General features: G+C 44.1%; 1 protein-coding gene across 4 annotated transcripts in view; it reads right to left on the bottom strand.

Moving 5' to 3' along the window:
• Positions 1-15,814, bottom strand: part of FHIT (fragile histidine triad diadenosine triphosphatase) — a 45,093-nt gene continuing 29,279 nt past the window's right edge. For 3 of the 4 annotated variants that reach the window (XM_068240218.1, XM_068240219.1, XM_068240217.1), the window contains one exon: positions 1-835. In XM_068240218.1, coding sequence (XP_068096319.1) covers positions 213-662 — 450 coding nt within the window. In that variant the 5' untranslated portion in view covers positions 663-835 and the 3' untranslated portion in view covers positions 1-212. Of the gene's footprint in view, positions 836-9,301; positions 9,455-15,814 lie in introns of those variants that run through there. The other variant, XM_068240220.1, reaches the window with a different exon arrangement.

Raw genomic sequence — 15,814 nt, forward strand, 5'->3', positions numbered from 1 at the left:
TTTTCACATATTGGGCTTTATTCACTAAAAAGATGGTTTTACAGATACCAACATCAGCCAAGTGTATATTGTGCATGCATGAACCCTAATAGTAACAGTGTCCTAAGTATGATGTGTGCAGAATACACCAACACCTTCATCACTGGTGGAACCAACCCAAAACAACCTCCTTCACAGTAATTTTATTAGTTTAGCACAGGTACACTTAAAAATCAACAAAAGTACTTCCTGAGTGATGCAGCCTCTCTTTCCATCTCTTCTTCCGATCTCCACTTGTCTGGGGAATTCTGTGAACCTCGGTCATGTTTTTCCAAGACTTCATATATTTTATCATTCTGTTTAAAGTCTCCAGCTTTTCTTGGCAGAATATGAACATGGACATGGCTGACAGTTTGTCCAGCGTCTGGGCCATCTTGAATTGAGATGGTTAAAGATGTGCCACCAAAGTGGGTCTCCACTACATTGGAGACTCTTTGCACACAGCTAAAAAGGTCACTTACTTCTTCAGGTATTAGATCTCTAAAGCGCTCTGCAGGCCGCAAAGGACATACCAGTACGTGACCTGGTACCACTGGCTTCCTATTCACAAAGGCAAAGGACAAGTCTGTCTTTAAGAAGCTAACAGAGGGCTTAATAAGATTTTTACCAAACTGCAGAGACATCGCTATGGGTGTCAGGTGTGTTTATAATATATTTTAAGGTTGTATTTAATTAGGACTACTGTTTGATGCTAGAACAATTATCTTTCCGCACATCAAGATCTTAACAACAAATCTATGTCCAGTCAATGTTGGCAGACAGAAAATTAGCTTCAGAAATCCAATAGTAGTACAAGCTGTAAAGGAAAAATATTTTGGTTAGTATAAATATTTGCACAGAAAAAAAACCCACAACAACCACATAATTACTTTCTGAAAATCGATTTATTGTAGACTCAAGTCAGGGATGGACTGGTGAACCAGGCAAGTGTGCTGAAACCTTATATCTTTTTGGGAACTCTGGTATTGAAAGAAAGATAACTTAGTGCCTTGCAGGGGCGTTGCTAGGATCCTAGGATATCCTGGGCACTAGGGAGTAAGAACTTCTGAAACTGGTGAAAAATGGGTGTAGCCAGGCATATAGTGGGTGTGGTAATAGGTAGGACCAAATTACATAAAATTAACAGTGGTGTAATCTAATGATAATGGGTCAGACAAAAAAATATAGGGCAGAGAAGACTGCGAGATGGGAGGGAGAAAGAGAGGGCAGAAAAGGAGAGAGGATTAGACTATGGCAGGATTAGATAGTTAACTCCTGATGACAGTCAGGGTCCTCAGGGACATCACTATGTACTCTGTAATGTGCTGCAGAAGAGGTCAGTGCTATATAAATACATAGAAATAATAGGGTAGGACTTTACTCTGTGACTGTGGTAGGGATTATATTGTGAGCTCCCCTGAGGACAAGTGATGTGACTATGTACTCTGTAAGGTGCGTGTATATAGTGTGTATATTTTAGAGTGTGTGTATGAGAGAGAGAGAACAAATGATGGAAACTGTGGGAGAGAGTTGCATGGAAATGAGAGAAATGTGGGAAAGACAAGTGGGGGGACATAAGAAAGATGAGAAGGGAGAGATTAACCAAGACAGACAGCATGGGGGAGAGGAAAAATTGCAGGGAGATCTCACCAGGACTGCTGGCTTCCTATGGCATGCATTTGGGAGAGAGGAGATAGCAGGGGAAGAGACACACACTGTAGAATAAGACAAGATAAGAAGACTTGCAGGCAATCAAGCTTATCTGAATTGTCCCACCTTACAGATGGAGCGCTGCACAGGTCCTGCCTCTCCCTTCTACCCAGAGGAGCTCCCAAGCTGCAGCAGTTTTGTCTCCACTCACCCTGCAGCAGATTCACTCACTTCTGGCTGGGTGAGTTCACATGCTGGTGCAGTGCAGGCCAGGCTGTAAGGAACCCTTCAAAATTACCGCAGTCTACCCGGAAGGAAAGAGGGTGTGGCAGCAGGAAGTAGAATAGAGCTGTGAGCACTGAACAGCTTGCGTGTATAGATGGCGCTGGCTGCCTCGCTGATTCTCGGTCAAGTTCACCACCGCAGCGCAGCCTTTACTGATGAGGGACACGGACTGGCCACTCCCCCAAACCCACCCCGGGGCCAGTCCACGCCTGCGTAAATACACTATAGCGCTGCCGGTGTTTTGGCACTTTGGGGAGTGGAGATTCGTGGCAGCAATAGGTCCCGGTGAGTACCCTGGTTCTACCCCCCCTAGCGACGCCACTGGACTGCCTTGAACTGCTCTTACGGTCTTGAAGTTACTGTATGTCTTTCCTGAGCTGCATTCTCCATAACAGAAAATTTCAAAGGCAATATCTACGGTCTATGCTTAAAGTACAGTGCCTTAAAAAGATACTCTGAGTGTTTTATTAGGGATTTTTTGTAATATTCATGTAAGTATCTAATCAACCAATCACGTGACAGCAGTAAAATCCATAATATGTAGATACAAAAGCAAAGTACTTCTTTTATGATGAGTAAACTTTAACGCAATGATCTATCTCCTACCTTCACTGATCAGCAGCAGTGACTCACCCACTCCCCCATAAGTCTTTAGAGCTCTGACACCCCCCCCAACCGGCAAAAATCGCAGTGGCATTTGTTTTTTACAGTGTTCCAAAGCTCTGTTGCTGAGGAGCGTCGGCTCACTTGCCACTGAAGGGGGAAGGAGTTTCGGAGCTCTGTGATTTACAGGCGGCAGGTGAGTTACTGCTGCTTACACCCACTGATCTGTGCAGGGGAAGATAGAGCTTTGCATCAAGGTGTTTACAGTACATGTTAGAATATAAAATATTTAAAAGGGGAGCTTAGGTGACATGTGTATGTACAGTGCCAAACACACAAAAATATGGTATTCTGTTTTTTTTTTTTTTTTTTTGCCTGAAGAGATTTTATATTCAGCTAAGGAACTGACAGTTTTTCTCCAGTTGGGACCCAATAGGACTTAAAGCCTCATTCAAAGCTGTAAGGAATTACAGCTTTCCTGGCAGAGAACTGGCGCTTCTGTGAGTAGGGGATAGATAAAAAAAGGTCAATAGTTCATATGTTAGCATTCCCAGGATAAGGGACAGACTGTTCCATTGAGCTGAAACAAAACAAATCTACTTTCTTCTCTTAATAATATCTTTTCAGCACTTTGTAATTGAAAAAGTGCCAAAAAGTAGGCAAAAACTAGTATCAAGAGTATTTTAAGAATTTCCTTGCTTGCTGGTGGCTTAAAGCAGTGTTTCTCAACATTTTATTGGTATTTACCCCTTTAAAAACCCTGAATTCACCACGTACCCCATAGCATAGTAAACATCACAAGTATCCCTTGACAAATATATATTTAAAATCGTAGTACATGATAATTGGTTTCTAACAATTTCTAAGCATTTACGATTGCTTTTAGTTAGCTAAATACTAATTTGGTGTTTAAATAAGATTTATCATTTTCTAAAACTCAATCTGTTATTCTTGGTTAAGTAGATCAAGCCCGAGTACCCCCTGGAACTATCAAAAGTACCCCCCTGGGGTATGCGTATTGCATGTTGAGAACCTAGGACTTAACCACTTGCCGACCGCGCACTCATAACGCGCGTCGGCAAAGTGGTAGCTGCAGGACCAGCGATGCACATCTGCGTCGCCGGCTGCAGGCTAATTAATCAGGAAACAGCCGCTCACGCGAGCGGCTGCTTCCTGTCAATTGACGGCAGGGGGCTCCGTGAATATCCTGCGGGCCGCCGATCACGGCTCGCAGGCTAAATGTAAACACAAACGGAAATAATCCGCTTTGTTTACATTTGTACAACACTGCTAACAGTAGCAGTGTTGTACTAGATCAGCGATCCCCGGCCAATCAGCGGCCGGGAATCGCTGTCACATGACAGGCAGGAGCCTGTTAGAGGCTGCACAAGACAGATCAGTTCCTGTGCAGCCTCCGATCTGCGGGACAGGGAGGGAGGAGAGGGGGAATCTTACGGTGGAGGGGGCTTTGAGGTGCCCCCCCGCCAGCCACACACAGGCAGGAGCGATCAGACTTCCCCCCCCAGCACATCATCCCCCTAGTGGGGAAAAAAGGGGGGCGATCTGGTCGCTCTGCCTGTTTGATCTGTGCTGGGGGCTGTAGAGCCCACCCAGCACAGATCTTGTAAATGAGCACTGGTCCTTAAGGGGGGGGGGGGGGGAGTAAAGGCTGGGTCCTCAAGTGGTTAAAGGACCACAGTCATGCAAATCTTAACATTTAAAATATATTTAAACACATACAAATAAGAAGCATGTTTCTTCCAGAGTGAAATGAGCCATAAATTACTTTTCTCCTATGTTGCGGTCACTTATAGTAAGTAGTAGAAATCTGACAGAACCAACAAGTTTTGGGCTAGTCCATCTCTTCATGGGGGATTCTCAGCATGACCTTTATAATTTAAAGAAACTTAGAAGAAAGGTCAGCACCAGACACTCGCACCATCAGAAACCACACTTCAGATGTCCCAAGGATGCGCTCTTGCTGAACAGATCCAATCAGTATAGCAGATAGACAATAGGCTAGGCTTCAATCCAAGCAATTCGGGTTTTAATTCAGCTTCAGCGTACAAGGCATACCATAAGATGGGGGTACAAACACAGCAGCCTTGCCATTTCGCGGACCCTATACCTGTAATATAATAAGATTAGTAAAGGGTGGGTTACGGTAGCCGTCCTGAAGGACTTGTCGAAACCCTACTACTGGTACGTAGCGGAGTTCTTCTCTCAGGAGGAAGCCATCCTGAAGGACGATGAAAGATCAGCGAGAAATCTAACCTTAGGGAGGGATCAAAGCTTGAAGCACTTTGCGACCGAATATTTGATCCTGGCTTGACAGGCGTTCCACTTGGCAGTGCTTGACAAATGTTGCAAGACCAGACCAAGTTGCGGCTCTGCATATCTGCTCGAGTGAGGTGCCAGGACTTCTCTGCCCATGTAGATAATGATCTTGTGGAGTGTGCATTAATACCAATTGGAGTATTCAAACCTGACTCTCTATAAACTAGAGTTATGAGATCCTTAATCCATCTGGATATCGAATTCTTAGATACTTGTAGACCCTTACGCTTGCCTGTGTATGCTACAATTGACTACTTTTCCTCCAAGGCGGAGTTCTTTCTAAGTAGATCAGAACTGCTCTACGCACATCCAAAAGTACTTAATGCCACCTCTGTCATTCTTAGGAAATTGTTCTACCATCCTTTTCAACAAATCCAAACATCTGTGGAATGCAGATGCAACGTTAGGTAAATAGGAAGGATCAGGTCTGCATACAATCTTATCGTGTATGACCATATATAGGTCTTTAATGGACAGGGCCTGAATGTCACTCACTCTCCTGGCTGATGTAATGCCTACCAGAAATGCAACCTTCGGTGTACAATTTCTTAAAGTGAACCTCCGGACTAAAAATCGACTCAGCAGCACTGAAAAGGCCTAGTGTTTCACAGCATCAGAACTTTGTTTCTCTTATCCAAGCCTTATTTTAGCTGCACAGAAGAAAACTGCCCGGGCTTTTTTCCCCTGATGCTGTGCAAAGCATGATGGGATTTCTGATGTTGTTGCTCTCGTTCTGCTGTTTTGGTGCACATTTTTTTTTTTACATTTTGAATTTGACATTTGAAGCCTAGCGTGTGCAGCTGGGGGGGTTATCAGGACACAGGACAGTTGGAACTGTGTCTCCTGCTCCTTCTCACCTCCTTTCAACCAAAAAGATGGCAGCCCCCATGAATCACAAACATTTGCCTGTTCTTTTAAAACAGGGTGGGTATAAAAATTATATTACCTATCTATTCTAATTAACGTAACTTAATGACAGTATGTTTGTTTAGGCTGAAGTTCCCCTTTAAAGACACATCAGTAAGAGGTTCGAGAGTATTGGACATCAAAAAGTTTAGACCTCTGGACAAATCCCAAGGAGGCACAAGCTTTGAAGGCGACGGTTGTGACCTAGTCACGACTTCACAAAATTCCTAATTCCAGTTTCTGCCGAAAGTTGCTTACAAAGAAAAATCGGAAAGAGTGGCCACCTGTGCTCTTAGAGTACTGGCCGACAAACCTAATTCACTCCATCCTGGAAAAATATTAAAATGTGACGTAAACTATCAGACCTAATATTCTTCCTTTGTTTCCATGAACAAAAAACATTCCAAACTTTATTTTAGATTCGCCTTCCTACAATAAATCAGACCTTGCCTCCTTAGGATTTGCCACTCAGAATCCATGCCGTCAGCTTGAACTGGTCTGGATTTGGGCGAGTCTATTTACCCTGAAATAGTAGGTCCGGTCTGGGATCCAGATGCCAGGGACCTTTCAGTGTTAATCTCTGGACAAAGGGGTACCCTGCTCTCCTCTGCCACCATGGTGCTATGAACATGACATGAGACTTCTATCCACCTGAGTACCCTTGGTATAAGACTGAATGGGGGAAAGGTGTACAGAAGACCCTGTGGCCATGTCACTGACAGTGCATCCAGCCTGTTGGGTAAAGAGGAAGGGTGGAGGGAACAAAAAAAAAGGGGGGGGGGGTAGTCAACTTTGTGTTGGCTGGAGTTGCAAACAGGTCTAGTATGGGTAACCCCCATTCCTGAACTAGTGAGTTGAATACCTCCTGGTTTAGTTCCCATTCGTGCTCTATTGGTGCTCTGCTGAGCGAGTCTGACCACCTGCTGAGCGTGCCCTGGATGTGAGCTGCTGTGAGGGAAATCAGATTGCTCTCTGCCCAAGAGACAATTTCTAGTGCTAACATTCTGAGGTCTGTTACAAATCTGCTGGGGGGAGGCTGGGACCAAAATTCCAGTCTGTATCTGTTCTTTATCAAATCTAGTATGAACTGACTGGTCGTAATCTTTTCCCATGCTGGAAAAAAGGAAAGAAGCCCTCCCCCGACCTGAGGTTTCTGGTCATTTGTCAGGCTTGGAAGTATTGGGGTTTCTAGTCTTGAACAAGAATTCAACAAGGAGGAAAGCTGGCACATCCAAAATCAATCTTTATTAGTTTCATGTAAAAATATGGCCAACGTTTCGGAGCCGCGTAGGGCCCCTTTGTCAAGGCAATATTTGCTCTGAGGCAAAGATCTGTTTGTTGCTGCAAAAAATTCTACATAGGAATTCGGGAGTCTGGCTCCTCTAAAACACTCGCTATCAGCGATGTGTATCTGTCTGGGGCAGACACTGCTGCTGTCCAGACAGATACACATCGCTGATAGCGAGTGTTTTAGAGGAGCCAGACTCCCGAATTCCTATGTAGAATTTTTTGCAGCAACAAACAGATCTTTGCCTCAGAGCAAATATTGCCTTGACAAAGGGGCCCTACGCGGCTCCGAAACGTTGGCCATATTTTTACATGAAACTAATAAAGATTGATTTTGGATGTGCCAGCTTTCCTCCTTGTTGAATACTGCATAGAGGGCGTCATCCCTCTTTTTAGCTGTTGCACTCCCCTTAAAGACTATGGGTTTGATCCATTAGTGAATGCGAGACAATACTTCATTGTTGAACAAGAAGGCCGACTTCTCCTTACTGTAATTGTAAGTCCATCTTCTGGACTGATTCTGGTTCCTCCTCCTCCCCCCCCGATTTTTTGTGCTGTAAGAACCTCTGTTTTGAAAGGAGTTACCTTTTTATTAGGGAACTTTTTGGCCTTGTCAGAGGATCTATCTAGTACTGCCTCCAGATCCTTTCCAAATAGCAGTTCCCCTTGGAACTCCATTGCACAGGGCTTGTGCTTGGAACCCAAATCGCCCTCCCACGTATTGAGCCAAATAGCTCTGTGAGCTGAATTGATCAATGCTGCTGTCTTGACTGCAGATCTGAGACTTTCTGAGGCTGCATCTGCCAGAAAAGCAACTGCTTTTTCTATCACAGGGAGAGATGTTAGTATCTTCTCATGAGATGTACCTTCAACTAAATGCTTTTTCAGACCAGATTTATCCAGGTTTCTGGCCAAAGAGATGGAGGATATAGCTGGCTTAAATGAGAAGACTGAGTCCCAAGCTCCCTTTAACAGGGTCTCAGCCGCCACGTGGTTCAGAGCGTACTGCGCAGGCGCAGTAGTTCTGCGCCTGCGCAGTACACTCCAGTCCACGTGGCAGTGATTGACAGCGCTGCTTGCGCAGGTGCAGTACAGGCCGACCTCCAGGTCGGCCTGACGTCATCGCTGGGGACCGGCAAGCTTCACAGGCAAACGGCTCACCGCGGAGCTGCAGCAAGGGACATGCTGGGAGCTTGGGGCTGGACAAAGCCCCGGGTAAGTAGCTCTTATCCTCATATCCCCCTGATGAATCCTTTAAGGTTGCCAATCTCCTCAAATGAAAGGTCAAGTTCCCCTGGAATACTGAGCCAGAGGGGTGTCAAGCTTTGGACGCTTGGCCCGTGTAGCTCAATCTTCCTCTTTGAAAGGAAAATGCCTCTTCAAAGATCAAGGAATAAATAACTTCCTTTCAGGATCTTTCCAAATAAGTTATAATGTGCTCAATAGCAGAATGTACAGGAAAGCATTTAGTTGGCTGACCTTCCAACCCTCTATAAATGTCATCTTGCACAGAGGATGTTGGTGTCATCTCAGGAATTTGTTCAGAGTCCTAGACCGCCTAACAATTCCAATGTATCCTCAGCACTATACAAATAATGTGAGGATCCAGGCTTAGGTGACACATCAGAATCTCTGGCCTCTCCCTCCTCCATAGATTCCTCCTCAGATACTGGGTTAGGATTCACTACCTCTATCTGAGTCCCTTCCATAATAAATTATGGTGCTGGCTGGCTTTGCATCTGAGATTGTGATTGAAAACAAAGCGGTGTCATCTGGTCAAGTGTTTGAACTTGGGCTTGCATTTTTTTGGGAAGCAGGGATCACCAACACATCAGGATTAACCTGACTGTCCTGAATAGGGGGCTGCTGCTGCTGCTGGAGCCGTAAAAGACACAGGCTGTGCTGGAGCCGGAAAAGCAGATCTTAAAGCAGCAAAAGTTGCTTGATAATTCTGTTTTTTTATAAGGTCCAACTTAGCCCTATTAGTAGCATTTGTATCAAGGGATGCAGGTGAAGGTGGAGCCTGCTTAGTTAAACACTTCACACACTGGGACCTATTATACCACGATGGTAATTTTACATCACATCTCCTGCACTTACTGGACTTTTCAGTATGCTTGGCAGCCTCTAAAACAAACATACCAGCCTAATAAGAAAATAAGAAACTATCTATATACTAATACAGTATGAGGAATGAATAGAGGAGTCACAGCACCTGTGGAGCATTCACAGCCTGCTCAGGTGCATCCACAGTCTGTTTGGCAGGTTCTGGTACAGCATCCGTCTGCTCCATGCTGTCCACTCAGCCTTATGTGTATGAATGCTCAGAACTCCTTTAAATCTGGAGTTTCCAGGCTCAGCACCGCCCCCACTGCTGAATATAATCAGCACTCGCATCTGCCGCCCATGTAATATCCGCTTCAGAGCGGAGATTGCTTAGTACTGACTGGCTAAGACAACTGCCAGTCAGCTGGAGCTGCCCGCCTTACGTGGAACGCCCCCTGCCAGCTGATATGGCGTCCTCCGTACTCGGAAGATGCCTGAGACCATGCAGCGAAGCGCCACCCCGCCATTCAACATAGGACGCCGCCTCCATTCAGCCAATACTGCGTCCTCCATCCTTGGAACCACATGGCGAATCGCTGCACTGCCAAGTCAACGGAGGACACCTCCTCCATTCAGCTGATGTGACAGGATTCCAGCAGCCTTCATACACATGCAGCTTCACGAGGGAATCTGCCGATATTATCCTAGAGGTGGTGGTTGCAGGATTATCCTTCTGCTCCACAGAGCCGACAGACAAACAGGCTGACAGGGAATCTATACCCTATATGCAGCCGTCCAGATTAGCCATACAAAGCAAATCCCCTGCAACCATATGCATAATAACTTCTTTACAGAAAAATTAAAGCGGACCCAAACCAAAACATTTTTTTAATTCAAAATATTTAGTTGCACCACTGACACATACAAAGATAAACACTCCTTCAAGCCTATGAGCATTTCAGTGCATGCTTTTTACCCTTCTCTTCATTAAGGGTTATACAGGTGGCAGCCATTACTTCTGAACTTAGTAGGAGGTTTTAGATCATGGGTGTGTTTGTCATCAGCTACCCTCCCTCACAGGGGTGTCGTCTATGTGAAATCTCACACAAGATGAGATCACCATCAGTAGAAGCCTGTGTTTCGTTTTTGTTTTTTATCTCCTTCACCAGTCTGTCGGATTCTGTCCCAGCAATATAAAAGGAAGGAAAGGGTTCCATTAATAAATGTAAAATATTTTCTAGTTATCATGTAGCTGAAAAAAGGCTGCTATTTATTATTATAAGTTAAAAAATAGATTTTATTTCTGAAATCTTGTATTTTTAATTTGGGTCCACTTTAAAGACAGGTGCCCACAGGCTCTCCTATCTCCAGTTCCCTAAACAGCCGGTGATCTGGGTGTAGGGAAACCAAAAAACAACTGGTTTGGTATGGAGGAGGAGGCGCTTATATGGGCCAGGCCTGATTAATTTAATTGAATTATTGCCTGGGGTGGGAATTATTTCAGGGGTGGGATCAGTCTACTCTGAGGCGGAAGCCATCCTGAAGGACGATGAGAGAAACATTAATAACCAGGCTGTTTCACTGGTTTTATTTTGCTGCCTGAAAGCGTCAATTTCTAGGCATGGAAGTGACAGCTTCTGTCTTGCCGATACTTTGTCAGAAATATAGTAAACATCACTGATAAGCAAATTATAACCATAAAAGTTTTTCTGGCAGAATACAACGGAGGGCAGGGGGAGATAAGATACATTAACTTTCGACCTTTTTTTTTTTTTTTTAACTCTGGGCTTCTTAATAGGCTGCCACTGATTAGACACAGTAAAACATTCAATCTACTTTGTGAATGTTTAAATACAGTATAAAAGAAAACCCTGGGATACAAAAAATAAATAAATACAATAATATATATATATATATATATATATATATATATATATATATATATATATATATACATACATATATATATATATATATATATATATATATATATATATATATATATATATACATACATATACATATATATACATATATATATATATATACACACACACACACACACACACATTTTTAGGGGTAGGAGGATAAATAGAATTGTTTATCTCATAAGTATATTTTCACCTCGGGTTCACATTAAAGTGGAGCTAAGCTTGGAACATCCTCTTTGCTCTAAAAGATGCAACAGCATAATAACCTTTAAACAAAACGACCATTTCTTTGTTACAGCTGATAATCCGAAAATAAATCCTTTTTAGGCACTCCGAGCTTACTGTCTACAGTAAAAATACACTGCTTTGTATTTGATCTGAAGAAGCGGCCAGTGTTCCGTGAAAGGCTTTATCATTGATAGTGTCTGATGAAAAACCTTTTGTTTGAAATTGGCTTTGCCCCTTCCTTTGATGTAAGCCATTTTTATTATTTTTTGCTAATTTTAGTCACATAAATATAGATCCACCATCACCTATTTTTTGGGGCGCCTTTTTCCCTCCCAGTTAAAATAAATTGGCACTGTTTCTACTTCCTGATTCATGGACATATTGTTAACATCCTGTGCTTTTAAATTAGCTTATCTACCATCTCTGCCGTGGCAGCCATGTGACACAGAGAGATCAAATTACAATTTGTGATTAGACACAAAAGAGGGGGAGTTAAACAGGCTAAACTGTCTAAATACATACAGGGGGCATTTCTCGGTTTTTCTTCTGTCCTGTGCAAGAGTTCAGGTCCACTTTAAAGGGCATTTTATTGATAAGGTGTGAAAATATCAATATATATCAATATTATATATCAATATTGCTGTGATTTGCAGGGTGTCTGAATTCAGCCCTCTGTAGGTTTATAATTTGTATCTAATGATGTGGCATCCATTTGTTCCTAACACATTCTCCCGTCCATATCAGTATATAGTAGATATCGTACATACTTTTTACTCCTTAAAAATTTGCAGGGGCCAAAGTTTTTTTTGCCTATGCAGTATTCTGTATCAAGCTATAGTGAAAAGTGGGTGGATGCATGCTTCGGTCAGAGACCCATGAGCCATAGTCGGTGGGCAGACTGACAGCAAATTGTAGGCTACTTGCTATCTGTACACTATTCTGGGCCTTCGTGGATTACCTCAAAAGCACCAGCTGGTGAGATCTACAGTGGTTTGCAAAAGTATTCAGCTGCCTTGAAGTTTTCCACATTTTGTCATATTACTGCCATAAACATTAAGCAATTTTTTTGGGAATTGCACGTGAAAGACCAATACAAAGTGGTGTACACATGAGAAGTGGAACGAAAATCATACATGATTCCAAACATTTTTTACAAATAAATAACTGCAAAGTGGGGTGTGTGTAATTATTCAGCCCCCTTTGGTCTGAGTGCAGTCAGTTGCCCATAGACATTGCCTGATGAGTGCTAATTCCTAAATAGAGTGCACCTGTGTGTAATCTAATGTCAGTACAAATACAGCTGCTCTGTGACGGCCTCAGAGGTTGTCTAAGAGAATATTGGGAGCAACAACACCATGAAGTTCAAAGAACACACCAGACAGGTCAGGGATAAAGTTATTGAGAAATTTAACGCAGGCTTAGTCTACAAAAAGATTTCCAAAGCCTTGAACATCCCACGGAGCACTGTTCAAGCAATTATTCAGAAATAGGAGTATGGCACAACTGTAAACCTACCAAGACAAGGCCGTCCACCTAAACTTACAGGCCGAACAAAGAGAGCGCTGATCAGAAATGCAGTCAAGGGGGGGGCGTGGCCAAGATGGCGGAGTGAGAGGACGTGGATTTGTGAGCTCCGCTGCCTGATGTCCCATAGCTCTATTTTTCACTCACCTTCTCGTCCTGAGCAGCGATATCCAGCATCTACACAGCCCCTATGTCCGAGTCAGATCCCGGGGAACAAGAATTGGCCGCGGCAGAGGTCGCTACCGCCACTACAGAAGAGACCGGGTGCCTCCCTCCGGGACCCTCCCGCCATACCCACGTGGCGAACCGGCCATCTCCTTACTCCACCGTTATGGCGCAGCGAGCCTCCAAGAGGGAAAAGGCTGACAAAGGTGGGTCGCAAGCAGATGCTCCAGCCACCCCAGCTCCACCTAAGCAAAACGCCCGCGCTAAGCCCAACAAGAACGAGGAAGCGGCAGACATGGAAGCAGAGGAACTTGATGCTGCCCCGAGCACAGTGGACCTGCTTGCCGCCATACAGACCTGCCAGGCCACCCTCACCCAGAAATTCGACCACCTCGACTCCAAATTTGGCCTTCTCCGCGAGGACCTAGCGATAATCCGATCCCGCACCACAGAACTGGAGAGGCGTGCTTCTGACACGGAAGACTTAGTCCGGACCCATGACGCCGCCATTCCCCGCATGGATAAGCGTCTCACTGCTCTAGAGCACCGAGCAGTGGACGCGGAAAACCGAAACAGGCGGAATAACCTGAGGCTCCTGGGCCTTCCAGAGGGGGCTGAAGGTAAGGATGTCTCATCATACATTGAAATGTTACTTAAGAGACTGCTCCCGGAGGACACTTTTTCGGCACATTTTGTTATTGAACGGGCCCATAGGATCCCAGCCAAGCAAGGCCCGCCGGGTGTACCCCCGCGGCCAGTAATTTTCAAGCTCCTAAACTTTAAGGACAGGGATGCTATTTTGGAAGCCGCCAGACAGGCTGGGGAGCTCAGCTTTGAGAACGCTAAAATAATGTTTCCTGATTACACTATCGAAACGCAAAAACAGCGGCAATCCTTTGTACCAGTAAAAGCCAAATTGAGGGCACGTAATCTAAAGTATGCAATGCTATTCCCCGCCAAACTCCGGGTGCAAGATGGAGAGACAGTCAAGATTTTTGAAAAACCTGAAGATGTCTCAAAATGGCTGGATACCCTCCCGGATCAGTGATTGCTTTTTAACTTTGTCGCCTGGTGATCAGAGGGATAATACCTTTTCTCAGCTATCAGATAAGTGTTAAATGGCCTTGTAACTGCATAGAACGTGATCTAACATTGCTAGACATGCTCCCCGGATAAATGACTGCCTCTTTTACTATGCCGTATTGTGGTCAGAAGGGACAATATTTCTCTTCAGATAACTGTTCAATGGCTGTGCAATCGTATATTAACAAATGGAGACACTGATCTATGCACTTCATGTGGAAATTACTACGTCATCATAATTTGGACTGCGATCAATATCTCCTGGCTGCTGTATAGCTAAATATGAGCTCATGGGGAATGTAATTCTGCATTCATCCACTGGTCACAGGTCACTGCTGCATTTTCAAACACCCTCATATACAGCAGAGCTGTTACAACCTCCACAGTTACGAACATTCTAGAGCCATGCTTATGATTATCAGCCTTTCTTCCCTTTAGCCAGAGTAATCCCACCAACAGTGCAGTCTCAAGATACTTATATTTGGGGACATATGTACCATAGTAATAGACTCAGTAGGTGTTATCACATGTGTTTATTTAATGGGGTATGCAATAATGATGTCACCCAGACGTATAATGCAGCAAGGCCCTGATAGCCTAGCGTCTGGAAGATTAGAGTCACCCGAGCTCACCCTCCCTCAATATACTACAAGGCCTATCCGATAAACCCAGCATAAGGCTTAGCTAGTACTTAATGTTCTAATACGGGGATATGCATAGCTGACCCTCTGACACACTAGACGCGCCAGCGACCACGCCATCTCTTTATGGTTATCATTGACAGAAAGTCAAACCTCAGGCTTAAGTATAACAATGCTAACTAAGTGGAATTTCCTAGCACCTTTTGGTATGATTAGGGGGCGCCAGGCAGCGGGGCCCTCTCCCTCACTCCTCCTCTTCACACTATTCTTGCCACCTCCCTATTATAGCCCGATAGTAGGTAACGCGGGCTACCTTTCGACAGACCCGGACCCCTGACGGATAGTTAGGGTAGGGACAAGTTTAGGGATTTAAAGCTACTCCAGACAGGTTGTTAGGGCGTAGCAGGGAGGGGGATATGGGATTTATAGGCCAATGTTCGTTTGGGCCTACTGTTGTTAATGTTATGACTGTTTTCTTTTTTGTTATTGACCATTTCTCCACTTTCTCCGATATAGTTCCGACATATGGCTGGCTTGACTCGAGTGCATGCTCAGTGTTTTACACCACGCAAACCTCAGGCGGTAATTATGTACTGCTCACCATGTTGTATGAAATGTATATAATATACCCTCAAGATGACAAAGCTTTTATTGTGGAATGTTAGGGTTTTAAACTCCAAGGTTAAAAGGTCCTTAGTATTTAACTACCTTAAAAATCACAACCCCCAAATCTGTGTTCTAACGGAGATCCATTTGCACGGCAGCAAAATACTAGCATTAAAAAAACCATGGGTTGGGCACTATTACAATGCCACATACTCAACTTTTTCTAGAGGAGTTGCGATCCTCATACATAAAGCAGTTCCCTTTCAGCTGATCCATCTCCATATAGATGACCTGGGCAGATATATAATAATCCATGCCCGCATATATACAGATGAGATAGTATTGGTGGGATTGTATAATCCACCTCCGGCAAATTTATCCTTCCTAATGAAATTATGAATAAAGTAGCCAAATTCTCAACGACTAAAATACTACTTAGCGGCGATTTCAATATGGTCCTCTCCCCCTCTACGGATAGGATGACACCCAACCCTAGGGACAACT

Source organism: Hyperolius riggenbachi, chromosome 6, assembly GCF_040937935.1.
Source record: "Hyperolius riggenbachi isolate aHypRig1 chromosome 6, aHypRig1.pri, whole genome shotgun sequence".
In the NCBI taxonomy this organism is placed as follows: domain Eukaryota; kingdom Metazoa; phylum Chordata; class Amphibia; order Anura; family Hyperoliidae; genus Hyperolius; species Hyperolius riggenbachi.